At 38.4% G+C, this 14,755-nt stretch overlaps 1 protein-coding gene across 6 annotated transcripts in view; it reads right to left on the reverse strand.

Moving 5' to 3' along the window:
- The window catches only part of Dcx (doublecortin), a 107,443-nt gene that overhangs the window by 14,969 nt on the left and 77,719 nt on the right, over positions 1 to 14,755 (reverse strand). For 3 of the 6 annotated variants that reach the window (XM_045140166.1, XM_045140163.1, XM_045140162.1), the window contains exon 5: positions 13,563 to 13,685. In XM_045140166.1, the coding sequence (XP_044996101.1) occupies positions 13,563 to 13,685 (123 nt within the window). Of the gene's footprint in view, positions 1 to 13,547; positions 13,686 to 14,755 lie in introns of all 6 variants that reach the window. The other 3 variants (XM_045140165.1, XM_045140161.1, XM_045140160.1) reach the window with 1 other exon arrangement.

The raw sequence follows: 14,755 nt of genomic DNA on the forward strand, positions 1-14,755 counted from the left end.
AAAATCATGGCAACTGTCACAAAACTGTAGCTAAATGGAAACCAGCTGAATTATATGTTTTAAATGAATTTGTACCAATAAAACTTTTGCTGAAGATAATGAATTGGAATGAACCCAGTAAAGAAGACAGAACAGATATTCTATGCACTAAAATCACACTAGCAAGACAGGGGCAAATCTGAGAATAGCAGAAAGAATACAATCAGATTACAAAGTACAAGTAGCTCCAAATGGCTCAAAGGTAGGGGCACAGCAGGAGGTTCAAATAAATGAAGTTGGAGACTGAGGATAAGGACCAGACCCTAGACATCTTTGTGTGACCTATTAAGTTTAGCGTTGGGGCTGGATCGATGGCTCAGTGTTTACACATGCTTCTGTGTAAAACCTGATGCACAGGGTTCCATTTCCCAATACCCATGTAAAGCCAGATGCTCAGAATGGTGCATACATCTGAAGTTTGCAGTGGCAAGAGGCTCTGAAGTGATCATTCTCATTGTCATTCTCTCTCTCTATCTCTCTCTTTCCCTCTCAATTTTTCTCTCTCCTTCCTTCCCTATCCCCACTCTGTCCCTCCCTCTCCCTCCCCTCTCTCTCCTTGCAAATAAATACATACTTAAATTAAAAAAAAAAAAACATTTGGGGTTGGCCAAGGGTAGTGACCTGGGTCTCTAATACTTGCAATTGAGAATCAAATACAGGAGGACACAAAATCCAATGCCAGCCTCAAAAACTTAGAAAACTTAGAAAAATCCTGATATGATGCTCACACAAGTGCAATAATGGCACACAGCCATGGTGGGAACCAACTGCTCTTGATTTGGCTAACTAATCTGCTCAATGGAATGGAACCCATAGCTGGAGCTGGAAAACAAGTCAGAACTGTATCCAAACAAGCCCACACTCCATTATCAAGCTCCCATCAATCGTGGGCTACAAGAGGGCCTACACTTATTAAATTCTCTCTGAAAAAAAGTGGTTACCCCATTTATCTGGTGCTAACTTTACTCTCCTTTGGAGAATTTGCTTCTCTTTTTCAGATAGATGCAGATCCCAAGGAGAGAATCAGCCCATCATGCCTCAAAAGGGCCCCAGCTTAAACTAAGTGTAACTGGAGAAATGAGCAAGAGGGCGGCTTTCTGGGTGAACCTGGTACCAGCACAAGGGTGTAGGAGATAGACACAGAGAACACTCAACTCAAACCAGATATCCAGAGCACAGAGTCTCCCAAGACCTCATCACTGAAGCAGACCTAAAATGAACTCAACATGGCTCAGGGAAATTTGTGGAAGAAGGGACAGAAAGATTTTTAGAGCCACATGTTGGGTCATTATGCACAGAGACATTGCCTCTTACCTATTAATGATGGCTTACCCCATAATTCATGACCCACATTCCCTCACGAGGAGGGTCTCTGTGGAGAGGGATGACAGGGAGGAGGCTAATGATGGTACCAACTTGACTGTATACACTGTGTACATAACTAATTTAAAAAAAGAAAAGGATAAAGAAAGCAATTTATATTCTGGCTCAGTGGATAAGAGTATTTGCTGTTCAATCATGATCCCCAACAGCTATGTGAAAATCTGGGTATAGCTGCCCATGCCTATAACCCTCTCCACTTGAGTGAGGTTAGAGACAGGAAGATCACTGAGGCTCACTGGTCAGCCAGTCAAGCAGAAAAACAGCAAGCTCTAGGTTCAGTGAGGGACTCTTCTCAGGTAAATAAGGTAGAGGAGTGAAAAAAAGATAACGAGTGTCCTTCTCTGACCTCCACAAGATACAAAAGAGGCATGCACATTCACACATGTTCTCTCTCTCTCTCTCTCTCTTTCTCTCTCTCTCTCTCTCTCTCTCTCTCTCTCTCTCTCTCTCTCTCTCACACACACACACACACACACACACACACACACACACACACACAGAAAGAGAGAGAGAGAGAGAGAGAGAACACAACTTACTACACACCAACAAAGTGTCTTTAAGGGCTGGAGATGTAGCTTAGCATACCTGGGTTCATTCTCCAGTATAGAGGGAAAAAGTTTGGAACTGATTTCTGAAGAAAAGTCTCAGGAGGATTTTAAACTGAAATGGATATAATCAAATTTACATTTGAAAAATTACTCCAGCTGTTGTGATAAGACTAGAATTGGGATGGAACTGGTTAACAAGTTAATGGTAGACTTAGGGCTAGCTTAAAAGATATTGAAGCCAACAGTTAGTGATCATCTAAGTGATTACTAAGGTAATTGGGAGAGAAAGAAGGAATCAGCTGGTAGATTGGGATCTAGAAGCCAGATAATCTTAGAGTGTTGTGTTTACTTACCTTGTAAGCCACCCAGAAAAGAACATGACCTGTGCCAAATAACAGAGAGTATGCTAGAACTACAGTTCACATACTAGTGACTAAAGGATACACTTTAGGAAAGGCAAGAGTCTGTGGAGCCACATCAGGGCAGAGTAATCACCTATTCTTTTTGGTAGGAAATAAAGGAGTTAATAGTTGAAGGAGTTAATGGACCACCTACAGTGCCTGAGGGCTTTCCCAACAGGACCTGGCAATAGCATTCAGGATAAAGAACAATCTTAGATACCTGTATTAAATGGCACAATGGAATTCTTCCTCAAAAGGTTGAACTTCTGATGTGAGGGCCAACAGATAAGGGCAACCCTAGAGAAGTCCTGGCACTTTGCTCCATATGGTGGCTACATGCTTCATAGGTTTTAATGGCCCCTTATTTGTTAGCCACATTACAAAGGGTGGCTACTATACCCCAATGTTAAAGTTGTAGTTTGTCTATATACTTATGTGAGAATGAACTCAGTGCCTTGAAAGAACATGGAAAACTGTTAGCTACAATTATATCTTCAAAACAGTCACTTTTCATCTACTGGCTACAGATGGGACTGCATACTCTCTTCTGTAACTTACATATTTTTACTCTATATCCTTGGAAACTCTTTTACCCAGTAACTTCAGAAGTAATACACAAATACAGACTCCATATATTATTCTCTATGAATGTATAAATTTACATATGTCTTCCATGTCCCAGAGAATCATTCTTAAGCTATCTATAAACAAAGACTTTAGTTTGTGAGCAATATTAATTTTGGGCAACAGTTTTTAATAATTTAACTGCCATGCAATACATTTTTAAAAGAAAGATACTATCCCATACTTTCTGAGTTTGCTGATGAGTAAAATCTGATAATAGTCATAAAGAAATCACAGACTCTAGACATGCACGGGTAAAAGTTGATTCCTAACAAGCTGAATGAACCCCTACATTTGCAGCCTAGATAAAAATGTATTGGCTTGCACATTTTATCTTTGGATCCTATGGAAAAAAAAAACTCTAAAAGCATGCCATTTGATATGGATTCTGAAGCCAATTCCTATAAACGTCAAATAAAAGAAGCAGCAGGAAGTAATGTAAGTAGGGTCTGATGAACTATGTGTGCTCTTGGATTGGCAAATCCATGTAGAAAGACTGTCACATTTCATTTGAAAAATGAATGGAAATGGCACCACTGTTTGAGAGCCTTCGTTTTTCATTATTTTCTTTATTAAACATCTTTAGCTCTCCAGCAATTTGAGAATGCCTTGGGAGGAAGATTTTTCTACTTGTTGATTTCTGGCTATCACATCCTTCCTCAGCATCACAGAAGTGTCTCATTGTTATCAGTTTTTATTTAGACACAGTCTATATCCTCTCACTTCCTTCTCTCTGGACAGTTCATTTGTACTCCTTTGAAACAGGTGTGTTAAAATAATTTAAATCTCCCAGACAACCTTATCAATCTTATCAATAAAACAGGATAATTCATTTACTGAATATCCATAATGAATCAACCTCCTCACCCTCACACTCACATACTTATTCCCCATGGAGAAAGCAACTGATTCCAAAGCCTATATATTATTTATATTTATATTTGTTTGTTGGTTTTTAGTGTTTGCTACATAGACCTTTCTTTTTTATAAAAAAGAAAACAGGAATTACTTCCAGTATTTTTATTCCTTTGATAATTTTCTCACAAGGAGTATGGAAAAATGGGAAATAAACATAATTGTAGCAAAGAAAAGAGTAAGAAGGTAGAAGCAGACACCAGAGCTCAGACCCAAATTTAAGGGATTTATCCTATTTGATATGGTTCAAATTAAAAAGTGGTTGGTTAGCAAGAGATTTCCTTCATCAAGTAGAGCATGAAACAAAAACAAGAGACACCAGCATGGCATAGCATACCCTCATGTCACTGAGCTCTCTAAGAAAATGGTGTCCATGCCCTGTCTGTCACCTACTTACATTGATTCTCTTCAACTGTGCAACACAATTGTCTGGGTTGATTCAGGCTCTTAGCTATTATGAATTGATCCTCTATAAACATGGTTGAGCAAATCTCTCTGGACTGAGGTTTAAAGGTTTTAGGGTACATGCCCAGTAAGGGAATAACTGGGTCTGTTGGTAACTCTATAGTCAGCTTTTTTAGGAGTCTCCATATTGTTTTCCAACATGGTTATACCATCTTACATTCCCACCAACAGTAGATGAGGGTTCCTATTTCTCCACACCCTCACCAGCATTTAATTGTCAAGTTCAACCATGCATAGTCTTGTCTTACTGGCTTTTCTGAATGGTTATACCTATGTTTGCCCCTGAAATCATCTTTAACTCCTTGGCTCTATCAGGCTTTCATGTTTGAGTTAGACAGTACAAGCCCAAACGAGTTGACTGACTACCCAGATTTACAGGGATTTAACTACAGGAAAACTATTTCACAGAAGTGAGGACTATGATGGAGAGGAAGAGGAAGAGGGTTGCTAGCCCCCAGAGAGAGAGTACAGTTTTAAGTGTGGGTAGTCAAAGACTGAGTGAACTAAGGCACCGGCCAGGTAGAGTTGACACTGAGCTCCAAGATTGGGCATTCTCTTGTTTGGAGGTCACATTGAGCTCTGAAAACTAAGACAAAGATGCATAAAAATTGCGTGTAAGTGTCTGCAGGTGTGGGAATTAAAGAATTGTCTAGGTGTTTAGTAAGGCAAGTCATATAATACTTTCTCAAGTCAAATTCACTTAACCAGAATGATTCAGGAAAAGAAGGAACACTTGGCATGTAATTTTCTCCCAACCTTTATCTGGATACCAGACTAATTTAATGTTCATTCTATTAGCCCTAGATTCCTTTTCCATTTTAATATCAACATTGATCCCAATTCAAAATCACTCCTGAAGGTTTGATTTGATATGTAGTTTGAAATACTCTTCTCAGAAAACATCCCCAGCTTACATAAAGTTGCAATAATTTCAGACCCACTTAATAATTACAGTTATAGTTCCATGGTCGTTTTCAAAACATTTTACAATACGTGAACCCACATGATTCTCCTGGTAATACTAAATAAGAGATAGTGGCTGCATTACTGGCTTCTCTTGAATCAACAAAGATGTATAGTTTTGGAGAGGGTATGTCTTGCTTAAAGAGTACACACTGTTTATCCTCTATGGATGGTGTCTTGCAAGCTTTCAGAACAGAATCTATTACAGAATTCCTAAGAGACGGCATGTCACTTATCTCCCGCTGTGATCGGTCAGTGATTCATTCTTGGTCTTTTATTCTCTATCTCCCTAATGCCTTGCAGAGGGACATCTCAGTACACAGTTCAGCCACTTTCTCATGTTCTTATATTGGGGTGCTTTCAGCTTTCTTTCATTCTAGTTCAACAATACCCTTTTTCTTTCTTAAAAAATGAAGATTTTTTTCTGTAAGATTATCCAAGTGGAGCCAAAGTGGTGACAACTTACTTCAGCATAAAGCCAAAAGATAGACTCTATGACTTACACACTCATTCTAAAGTGCTCTTGGATTCAGTGTCTGGATTGCTTTGGTTAATTGTTTCTGCTCAACAGAAATTATTTTGTTTCTCTCCTCAAACCCATGCATTAGGGAGGCAAGAACTGAGAGCTCAGAAATAGTTCTTTAGTGATTTGGTCATTGGGTTGCTTCTCAACCCAAATTGAAGCCAAATTCAATCATAGGCTGTGAGATAATGCAGCTTTGCAAGATGAAATGTGAATTTTAAATCTATTTCCTACAGAAACTTGGACAGCATACAATTCTGAATTCTTTAAATAAAGTGGAGAAATGATAGTCCTCCCTATTATAAGACAAATGTATATGCCCAGTATTATAATATTTTGTAGTGCTGGGAGGTAGAAAGCAGGGCCTCACCTATGCTAAGCAAATGCCTACCACTGAGCTGCAACCCCAGCCAATCTTGTGATGTTTTGATACAGAAGAGTTATGCTTAAGAAGACCACATCTGTGATGGGGCTGAAAGTACCAAGATTATTTTCACAGGCTTGTCAATGATGTCAACATTTATTTCCTGTTGAAGTTGGTTCTGCCAAGAGCTTGTTTTTAGTGGAACAAGCCTATGTTATTTTGGTCAAATAACTTGAGTTTTATATGCCTCAGTTTCTTCATCTATTATACTCCAAAATAATGCCTAATCTTAAATTGTTATAAAAATTAAATTTGTTGGTATGCATACAGTGATAATAATAAGATCTATAGCGGCTGAGGAGGTAGCTCAGATGGTTAAGTGCTTCCCATGAAATCATGAAGACTGAGTTTGGATCCCCAGTACCCATGTAAAAGCTAGATGCAGAGGAATGTCCTTATAATCCTAGCCCTGGGGAGGCAGACAGGAGAATCCCTGGTCCTTGCTGGCTAGCTAATCAAGCCAAGTTGGTGAGCTTCAGGTTCTGTTAGAGACTCCATCTCAGAAAATAAGGTGGAGAACAACTGTGGAAGACACCATTCATCAACCTCTGGCCTTCACATGAATGCTCACACATGTGCACCCACACACATATGAACATGCATATATGTATATTCCCACATACCTCACACAAGACATGCAAGTAAGTTACATGGGTATTTGCAAATAACATTTTAATTCATATGAATATTGGTTTTCCAAATAAAGCAAACTTCTTAGTGACAGAGGATTCGTATTTCATCCTTTTCCTCATGGCACCTGGCACTACTAGGTACTCCTCAAAAACTTTGGAGATTCAGCTGTATTGAAGTCCAACTCCCTGGCCAAAGCAGACTAGAAGGACTCCTGTTACAGGAATACAGCATCATACCGCATGCATCACAGGGTGTTCAGCAGCTTCATTATACTTCTAACTCCAATCATTTCCTAGTGGCTTTCTCGTGGCAATTGAAAAGTTGTTCTTAATATAGGCATTTTAAAAAGAATAAGATTGAGAGGAAGAACCAAGAGAAGTTTTTGTCTTTACACATCTCTACCAATGACATCTTTTTTTTTTTTTTTTTTTTTTGGTTTTTCGAGGTAGGGTCTCACTCTGCTCCAGGCTGACCTGGAATTAACTCTGTAGTCTCAGGGTAGCCTTGAACTCATGGCGATCCTCCTACCTCTGCCTCCCAAGTGCTGGGATTAAAGGCGTGTGCCACCACGCCCGGCTCCATCTTTTTTCTTCAGTGTGATAGTAGGGGAATTAATAGATTCTATCTAGAAAAGAGCACCTGTAACAAAAGCACGAAATTATCTGTAGAATCATGCTCAAGGCAACACAGAAACTATGATGTCAAAATCGCCTCAGTACCCTCTACCTGGAAGAGGCAAGGAGGCAGGGAGAAGGAGGCTAAGAAGCAAACACCATCCATAAGAGACCTTGACATTCATCAGACTGGGTATTCCCCTGCTTTACTTTAGTGGGACACTGAAAATAATGCCTACTAGGAAGTGAGAGCTGGGTTCTGGATCTTGAGTTATGAATAGTTATGTGACTTTGGGAAGCCCCTGAGATTCTAAACCTCTCTGCATCTCACTTTCTCAATCTATATAAACCTAAGCAATTATCTTTTCCCACCCTAATTTATAGTAGTATCATGAGGGGAAACTAAGATGAAGGAAATGCTTTTTAAAGTACCCAGCATTTAATTCATGCAAATAAATTTTACCTTGAACCTCTCTTAAATAGAGAAAAAAAGGTATTCTTGTGCTGTTTAATAAAGGTGTCCCTAGTTCTATGTGATAGTAAACATTTGAAATGTGGCTAATGAGATTTGAGATATGCTTTGTAATTATAAAACACAATTTCAAAGATGGTAAACATCTCAATTTCTTATATTGATAACACATTGAAATCATTACATTTTGCATATGTTGTTAAAACTAACCCACATAAATTTAGCTTGCTTTCTACACTAACTTTTTAAAAAATTTGACTAGAACAATTTTATTTATTTTATTTTTTTAATTTTTATTTATTTATTTATTTATTTATTTATTTATTTATTTATTTATTTATTTATTTGAGAGCGACAAACACAGACAGAAAGACAGATAGAGGGAGAGAGAGAGAATGGGCGCGCCAGGGCTTCCAGCCTCTGCAAACGAACTCCAGACCCGTGCGCCCCCTTGTGCATCTGGCTAACGTGGGACCTGGGGAACCGAGCCTCGAACCGGGGTCCTTAGGCTTCACAGGCAAGAGCTTAACCGCTAAGCCATCTCTCCAGCCCAACAATTTTAAATTTTATGATATGTACGTGTGAAGATGTCATAATGAAACCCATTATTTTATATACTCATTAAAATGAGTTTAAAGGGCTGGAGAGATGGCTTAGCGGTTAAGCGCTTGCCTGTGAAGCCTAAGAACCCCGGTTTGAGGCTCGATTCTCCAGGACCCACGTTAGCCAGATGCACAAGGGGGCGCATGCGTCTGGAGTTCTTTTGCAGTGGCTGGAGGCCCTGGCGCACCCATTCTCTCCCTCTCTCTCTCTCTCTCTCTCTCACTCTCGCTCTCTCTGCCTCTTTCTCTCTCTGTCTGTCACTCTCAAATAAATAAATAAACAAACAAAATTTTAAAATGAGTTTAAAAATCACATACATACTGTGCATCTCTAGCTCCCATTATAGTTCTGTCACATGGAACTAGTCTGGCAGGAAGGGCAGAACTACCAGATCCCTCTATCTTGGGCAATCTGCAATTGACAGCTTAAGTTTTGCAAAGGGGACTAGCTAGGTCACAATTCTCTAATTCATGCTGTTTCTTATCCGTTCACCTCATTTTAAAAAGGCTTCACACTCTGGGAGAGAAACCAGTCATGGAAGTTTGGAAACAAGAAAATTTTGACTTCCAGGAATAGGGTCACATGATTTGGGGGAAGGGAAATGAGGAACATGGATTGCCATGATGACTTACTGTTGAAGAATAGCAAGCCAATTATCACATTAGGGTTCTCACAGCCTACCCTAGTGGGGAATTATATTTCTTTGGAACTCTTGAAATGAAAAGAAAAGGTTCCTTCCTAGCAACTAGCTATTTTGTCCTTTAATTCAATTAAATTAGCAGAAAAGTTACATAAAGGAATTTTGTAACTTTAATGGCTGAAATGGATACAGAAAAACACAAACTGGAAGTGATTCTTTGAGTTGTGAAGGTAGGTTTACCTTTTCCTTTCAAAATGGAGATTCCCGAGTTAGCCAAAATATTACACTGCAGAAACTTTCTCTAAATATCTCATAAGAGTCTCCTGGACTCAGATTCTATCTGCTTACCCCAGGTCTCTGGCTTGCTTTAAAGACAGACTTCTAATAGCCCATTAGCTCTGCTAGGGAACAATAAGAACCTGGAAGGAATATGGACAACCAAATTCTTCCTTAACTGGAGTTCAAAATTCTAGTGCAGGTATTCCATTTCTGGCAAGAATGGGGACTGAACTTGAAGATAATAAAGAAGGAAGATTCTGCTTTTTTTAAGGACTGAATCTAAGGAATCAAATTATGATGCAATTCAAATGACAACAATTTAATAAATTTCAAGTCAAACTGAACCTAGATATTATTGAACCATGTGCCATGAACTGAACCATATTACACACAGACACACACACACATACTAGTTTATTCAAATTAGAATCAAACCCTATGTAATTTCTAATAGCTATATCATAGATCATCAAAATGTTCCTTTAAGTGAACCAATGTTTTATTTGATTTGAATTCCTGCTAAGGGGAAACAATTTGGGTTATTTTCAAAGGGAGGTGGCTAAATTTCCATGTCAATGTGTTTTTTCCACCATCTTGTTACTTGGGTTGAATGAAGTTATGTGAATCAATCCTCAAGCTCCAGATTCAAAACAGACTCACATGAGGTGGAAACAGGCTCATGCTGACTACCATGTTCTAGAAAAGGACAAAGACTTTCAGCTTTAAACTCACTATTTTTCTATGGTTGTTTATTAACCTGAATATGTTCCTTGCTAAAATCTCAGAAAAATCTTAACACTTTGTGAAATGATTGTTTCTTCTTAAATCTCACACATCTGTATGAATAAAGTTATGTCGACTGAAAACTCCACTACATGTAGCTTATTATTCTCTTTATCTGATTTTGATACAACTTTATGGCTCTGTAAAGTATAAACAATGAATAATAATGGGAAAATATTCTTGTCTATATACATAAACATGAAAATTCTAACTTATCTAAAATGGTGTATCAAATCTTTAAGAAAGAAAGATATTTGCAACTTGTAAAACAAAGAAATGGTATACCTAGGCATTCTTAGAAAGATGTCTTTATCCTACCTCCTCTACCTCCCAGTTTAGAGTTATCCTAAATCTGTGGTAAGGATTAAGATAACAAAATGGGTAGGTCATATTCCAAACTCATAAAGTTACTACTTTACCAAATGTCACCATTGCCCCCATGGCTGTAAATGAACTACTCAGGAACAAGTGGAATTCCTAGCTTTTGTGGCTGAAATCAGGCAGGGACTATAAACATATCCTCTCATGTGAACCAAAACATTCATGAAATTGTCATGAAGGTTGTCTAGACTAGAGTTTAACTTCATTTATGTTCCTGCATATTCTGGAATGAAGGTCCCAATTTTCAACCAACACACTACTTTGGATAAGTGGTAGGCAAAAGCTATCATAGGTAATTCTGATAGCTGCCCAGTAAAGTCCCATTTCCATCCAAAAGTATTTTGTTCACCTTGTGAATTTAAATAAATCTTTATTCCTTTTCTTTAGCATAAGGATTTTGAAGGAGCAAAACAGATCTAGGTTGTCCAGAACTAGGTTAAGGTTCATGATGGCTTAGAATTCTGTGTGCAGTTTAGGATGACTTTGAAGTTCTGATCCATGAGCCACCACTCTCCAAGTACTGGGATTACATGTGTATGCCACTACAACCAGTTTACATGGTGCTGGAGATCCATCCCAGAGATTTGTGCATTCAGGGCAAGCTGTACTAAAGCAGTTACATCCCCAAGCCCTTGAACTAATATTTTTAAGTTCTTTTTTGCAAGTCTCTACTTCCAAATTGTTCAAATGATTTTATTCTCAATCCAAGTGTTAAAATCTAAATCTTTGTAGTCTGAGAAACATGAATTTATTTAGATGCGTCTATTTGCTCATCTGCCTGTTTGAACAAAATGTCATCAAAACACACATATTTTCCTTCCTTCCTTCCATTCTTCTTTCTTTCTTTCCTTCTTTCTTTTTGAGGTAGGGTCTCACTTTAGCCTGGGCTGACCTGGAGCTCACTGTATAATCCCAGACTGGCCTGTAACTCACAGCAATTCCCCTACTTCTGCCTCCCAAGTATTGGGATTAAAGATGTGTGTCATCACACATGACTCAAAGCACACGCATTTTCATCCCTTAAGATAATATGACTGGATGTGAGCACCATGCTGGTTAAAATAGGTACTTTTGCAACTCCATTCATTCAGAAACACTTTTTGAGTATCTATTATAGGTCAGGCACTGTCCTTAGCACTAACACACAAATATAAACATGGCACTTCAGGATTCAGTATTTACTTGGGGAAATAGACAGATAAACATATAATTTACAGCACAGCATGGTAAATACTGCCACACACATATGAATAGCATGCTATGATAGTTCACTGAGTGGAGAAACTATCTGTGATAGGTCTTGAGGGAAGAATAAGGATTTTCAAGAAATGAAGTATAAGAAGCCTGGGTTGGTTTTTCATGCTTTCTTTTTTTATTTTTATTTTGTTGAGGCAAGCCCCACAGACGAGCTTTTTTTTTTTTTTTTTTTTTTTTTTTTTAATGTAAGAGAGCAACAGCAAGAGAGAATTGGCATGCTATGGACTCCAGCCACTGCAATGAAACTCCAGATATGTGTGCCACCTTATGCACATGTACTATTTTGCATTCTTGCCTCACCTTTGTGCGTCTGACTTATGTGGAATATGAAGAATCAAACCTGGGTCCTTAAGCATTACAGGTAAGTGCCTTTAACTGCTAAGCCATCTCTTCAGCCAGCTTTTTCATACTTTCATTTCTTCTGATTGAGAACAAGGTGATGGCTTGTGATATGATACTCCTGGCCATGTGAAGCAGGCAGAACAGGCTGCTCTTCTAAGTCCAGGCACTTTAAAGCCAACAAGCTGCTCATTTTGCCCAAAAGACATCTTATACTTCACCAAGGGTGTCAGGCTAGAAGGATTGTCATGATGGACTATGATGGGTTTTAGGAGAACAATTGTGCAAGTTTCAGGAACACATATTATTTTCTAGTGTGAAGGTCTCAAATTGTATGAGGCTGGTAAACTTCTGAACTTGGACTTCTATGGCTTTTTATTTCTAACAAGATGTATCACCAAAGAATGGGAGAGATTACCTTTTACGTCAATCAGTGTCATTCAAACTTTGAGAACAAAAGAAAATAAGGAATTCTGCTATAATTTAAATCCACACCCTGATGCCTTCATCAAAGAAACAATACTCTGAAAACAAAGGAAGGTTATCTTAATGGTATACCCATTGACATAGTTTCCATTTGGCACAAGCACCTACTCTCAGCACACACTGACTGACGTCATGGGTTAACAGTGATATATAGATCATAAATTGTAAATTGGTCACAATCCACTAAACAAAATGTTTACTTACCAAATTTGGTACTTTTAGAAACCATAGTTTTCTTTTCCCTGTGAGAGTGATAAAATTTATCTTTTCTCTCTGTTATAAAAATTGTGCAAGATGTATTTGATTTCCTTTTAAAATATCGGCTTTCATGTTTATTTCTATGGTATCTAGTTTGCACAGAAACTTGGAGCTCAAATGTATTAACTAACCATGCTGACACTTTTGAGTGGCAACTTTTGCATTCCTAGTCTGGATTCTGACCTAATTTTAGGTTGTTTTACTTGACAATGTCCTGGAATATATTTGGGCTACATGATTTTTAAGATGATGATGATGATGATAAAGATAACCATGACAATAAGCAATACAGCAAGCATGGCAAACAGGTTGCATTTCTGGTCTGCATCCATTTCAGTAGAATAAGGGTCATAGCTGTGCCTCCATGAGTACAAGCAGGTTTACTTTAATCTCTAAAATGATAGAATTTGTACTCATGGAGACACAGTGGTGATCACGAGGAAATCATTCCTTTCATGCAGAAGGTATCAGCCTCCATTGATGATGTCAACGTGCACAATAGGAGAATAGCACTCACCGTCCAGGTCGTTACCTGAGTCAGCTGGTGACTTGCTGCGACGCATAGGGCCAGGGCTCTTAGCTGAGCTTTTCTGAGGTGTTGGTGAGGCCTTGGGGCCAGATGTGGCTGATGGGTTTCCTTTCATGACTCTGCATTCTGGAGCAAAAGGACACAGGGAACTTAGCAGAAGGTAGAACTGGGCCTCAGCTTGTTATCAGCCTATGAAAACTGCAATAATAACTACTGGCCAAAGAACCTAACTGGCTAATGATTACAAGGTGGTCCTCATTGTTTGTACTAACTATATGGCTCTGGGGAGAAAGGCGCAGGGGAAAAAATTAAAAGTCACTTGGGTTAAACTAGTTATTTAAGTTACTATATTATGAAACAAGGGCAGGCACTCTGACATTTAAAGTTGACCAGGCCATGCTTGCTAATAGTGCTGTGGATATGTTTGATTTGGTTCATGGGAGTAGAGGTTGATATCTCTCAGATGTCGATGTGACATAGATGAAACATCCATGAGTAAGCTATCACTCATTATCTAGTACATGCTACATATTGTAATAGGTGAATTATCAATTCTATGTCATTTTACTCAGTTAAGAACTGTAGCTACCACCACCACCATGCATTTATAGATATCTTTTCAATTTTCACTGCATATTATAATCTCTTACTCTGGTTTAATGACTAAATTGGCCAATGATGGCTCTGCCACTCATAACTTTAGAATATTTATGAGTGCATAGTAGAGTCTCCTAAATGTTTTACCTTAGCCCCATCCTGACACACTTGGAGAACTCTGCATGCAGAACATTCAGAATTACACAATAGGGAAATTGTGGGCACTGAATGAAAATTTAGTAGGAAAATTGCTACATTGATTTTTCTTATGAGAGTACTAAACCTAAAGCCTTTTTTTCTTAGGGGCACAAAGCAATAAAGTATCAGAACAAGGTGTAATAGCTACGTCTCCTGATTTCCCATCTCTCATTTTGTGTGTGTATATGTGTGTGGTGTGTGTATATGAATAGTTGCATGTTTGTGAGTGTGTGTGTGTGTGTGTGTGTGTGTGTGTGTGTGTGTAGGTACACATGCACATGTGTGCACATGTGAGTGGGGGCCAGAAGTAATCCTCAATTGCTTTCCACCTTATTTTTTAATTAATTATACACTTTACTATATGAAAAAAAATGCATGTTGGTCATATTCCAAGGGGTGAT

This window comes from Jaculus jaculus, chromosome X, assembly GCF_020740685.1.
Source record: "Jaculus jaculus isolate mJacJac1 chromosome X, mJacJac1.mat.Y.cur, whole genome shotgun sequence".
NCBI classification, from domain to species: domain Eukaryota; kingdom Metazoa; phylum Chordata; class Mammalia; order Rodentia; family Dipodidae; genus Jaculus; species Jaculus jaculus.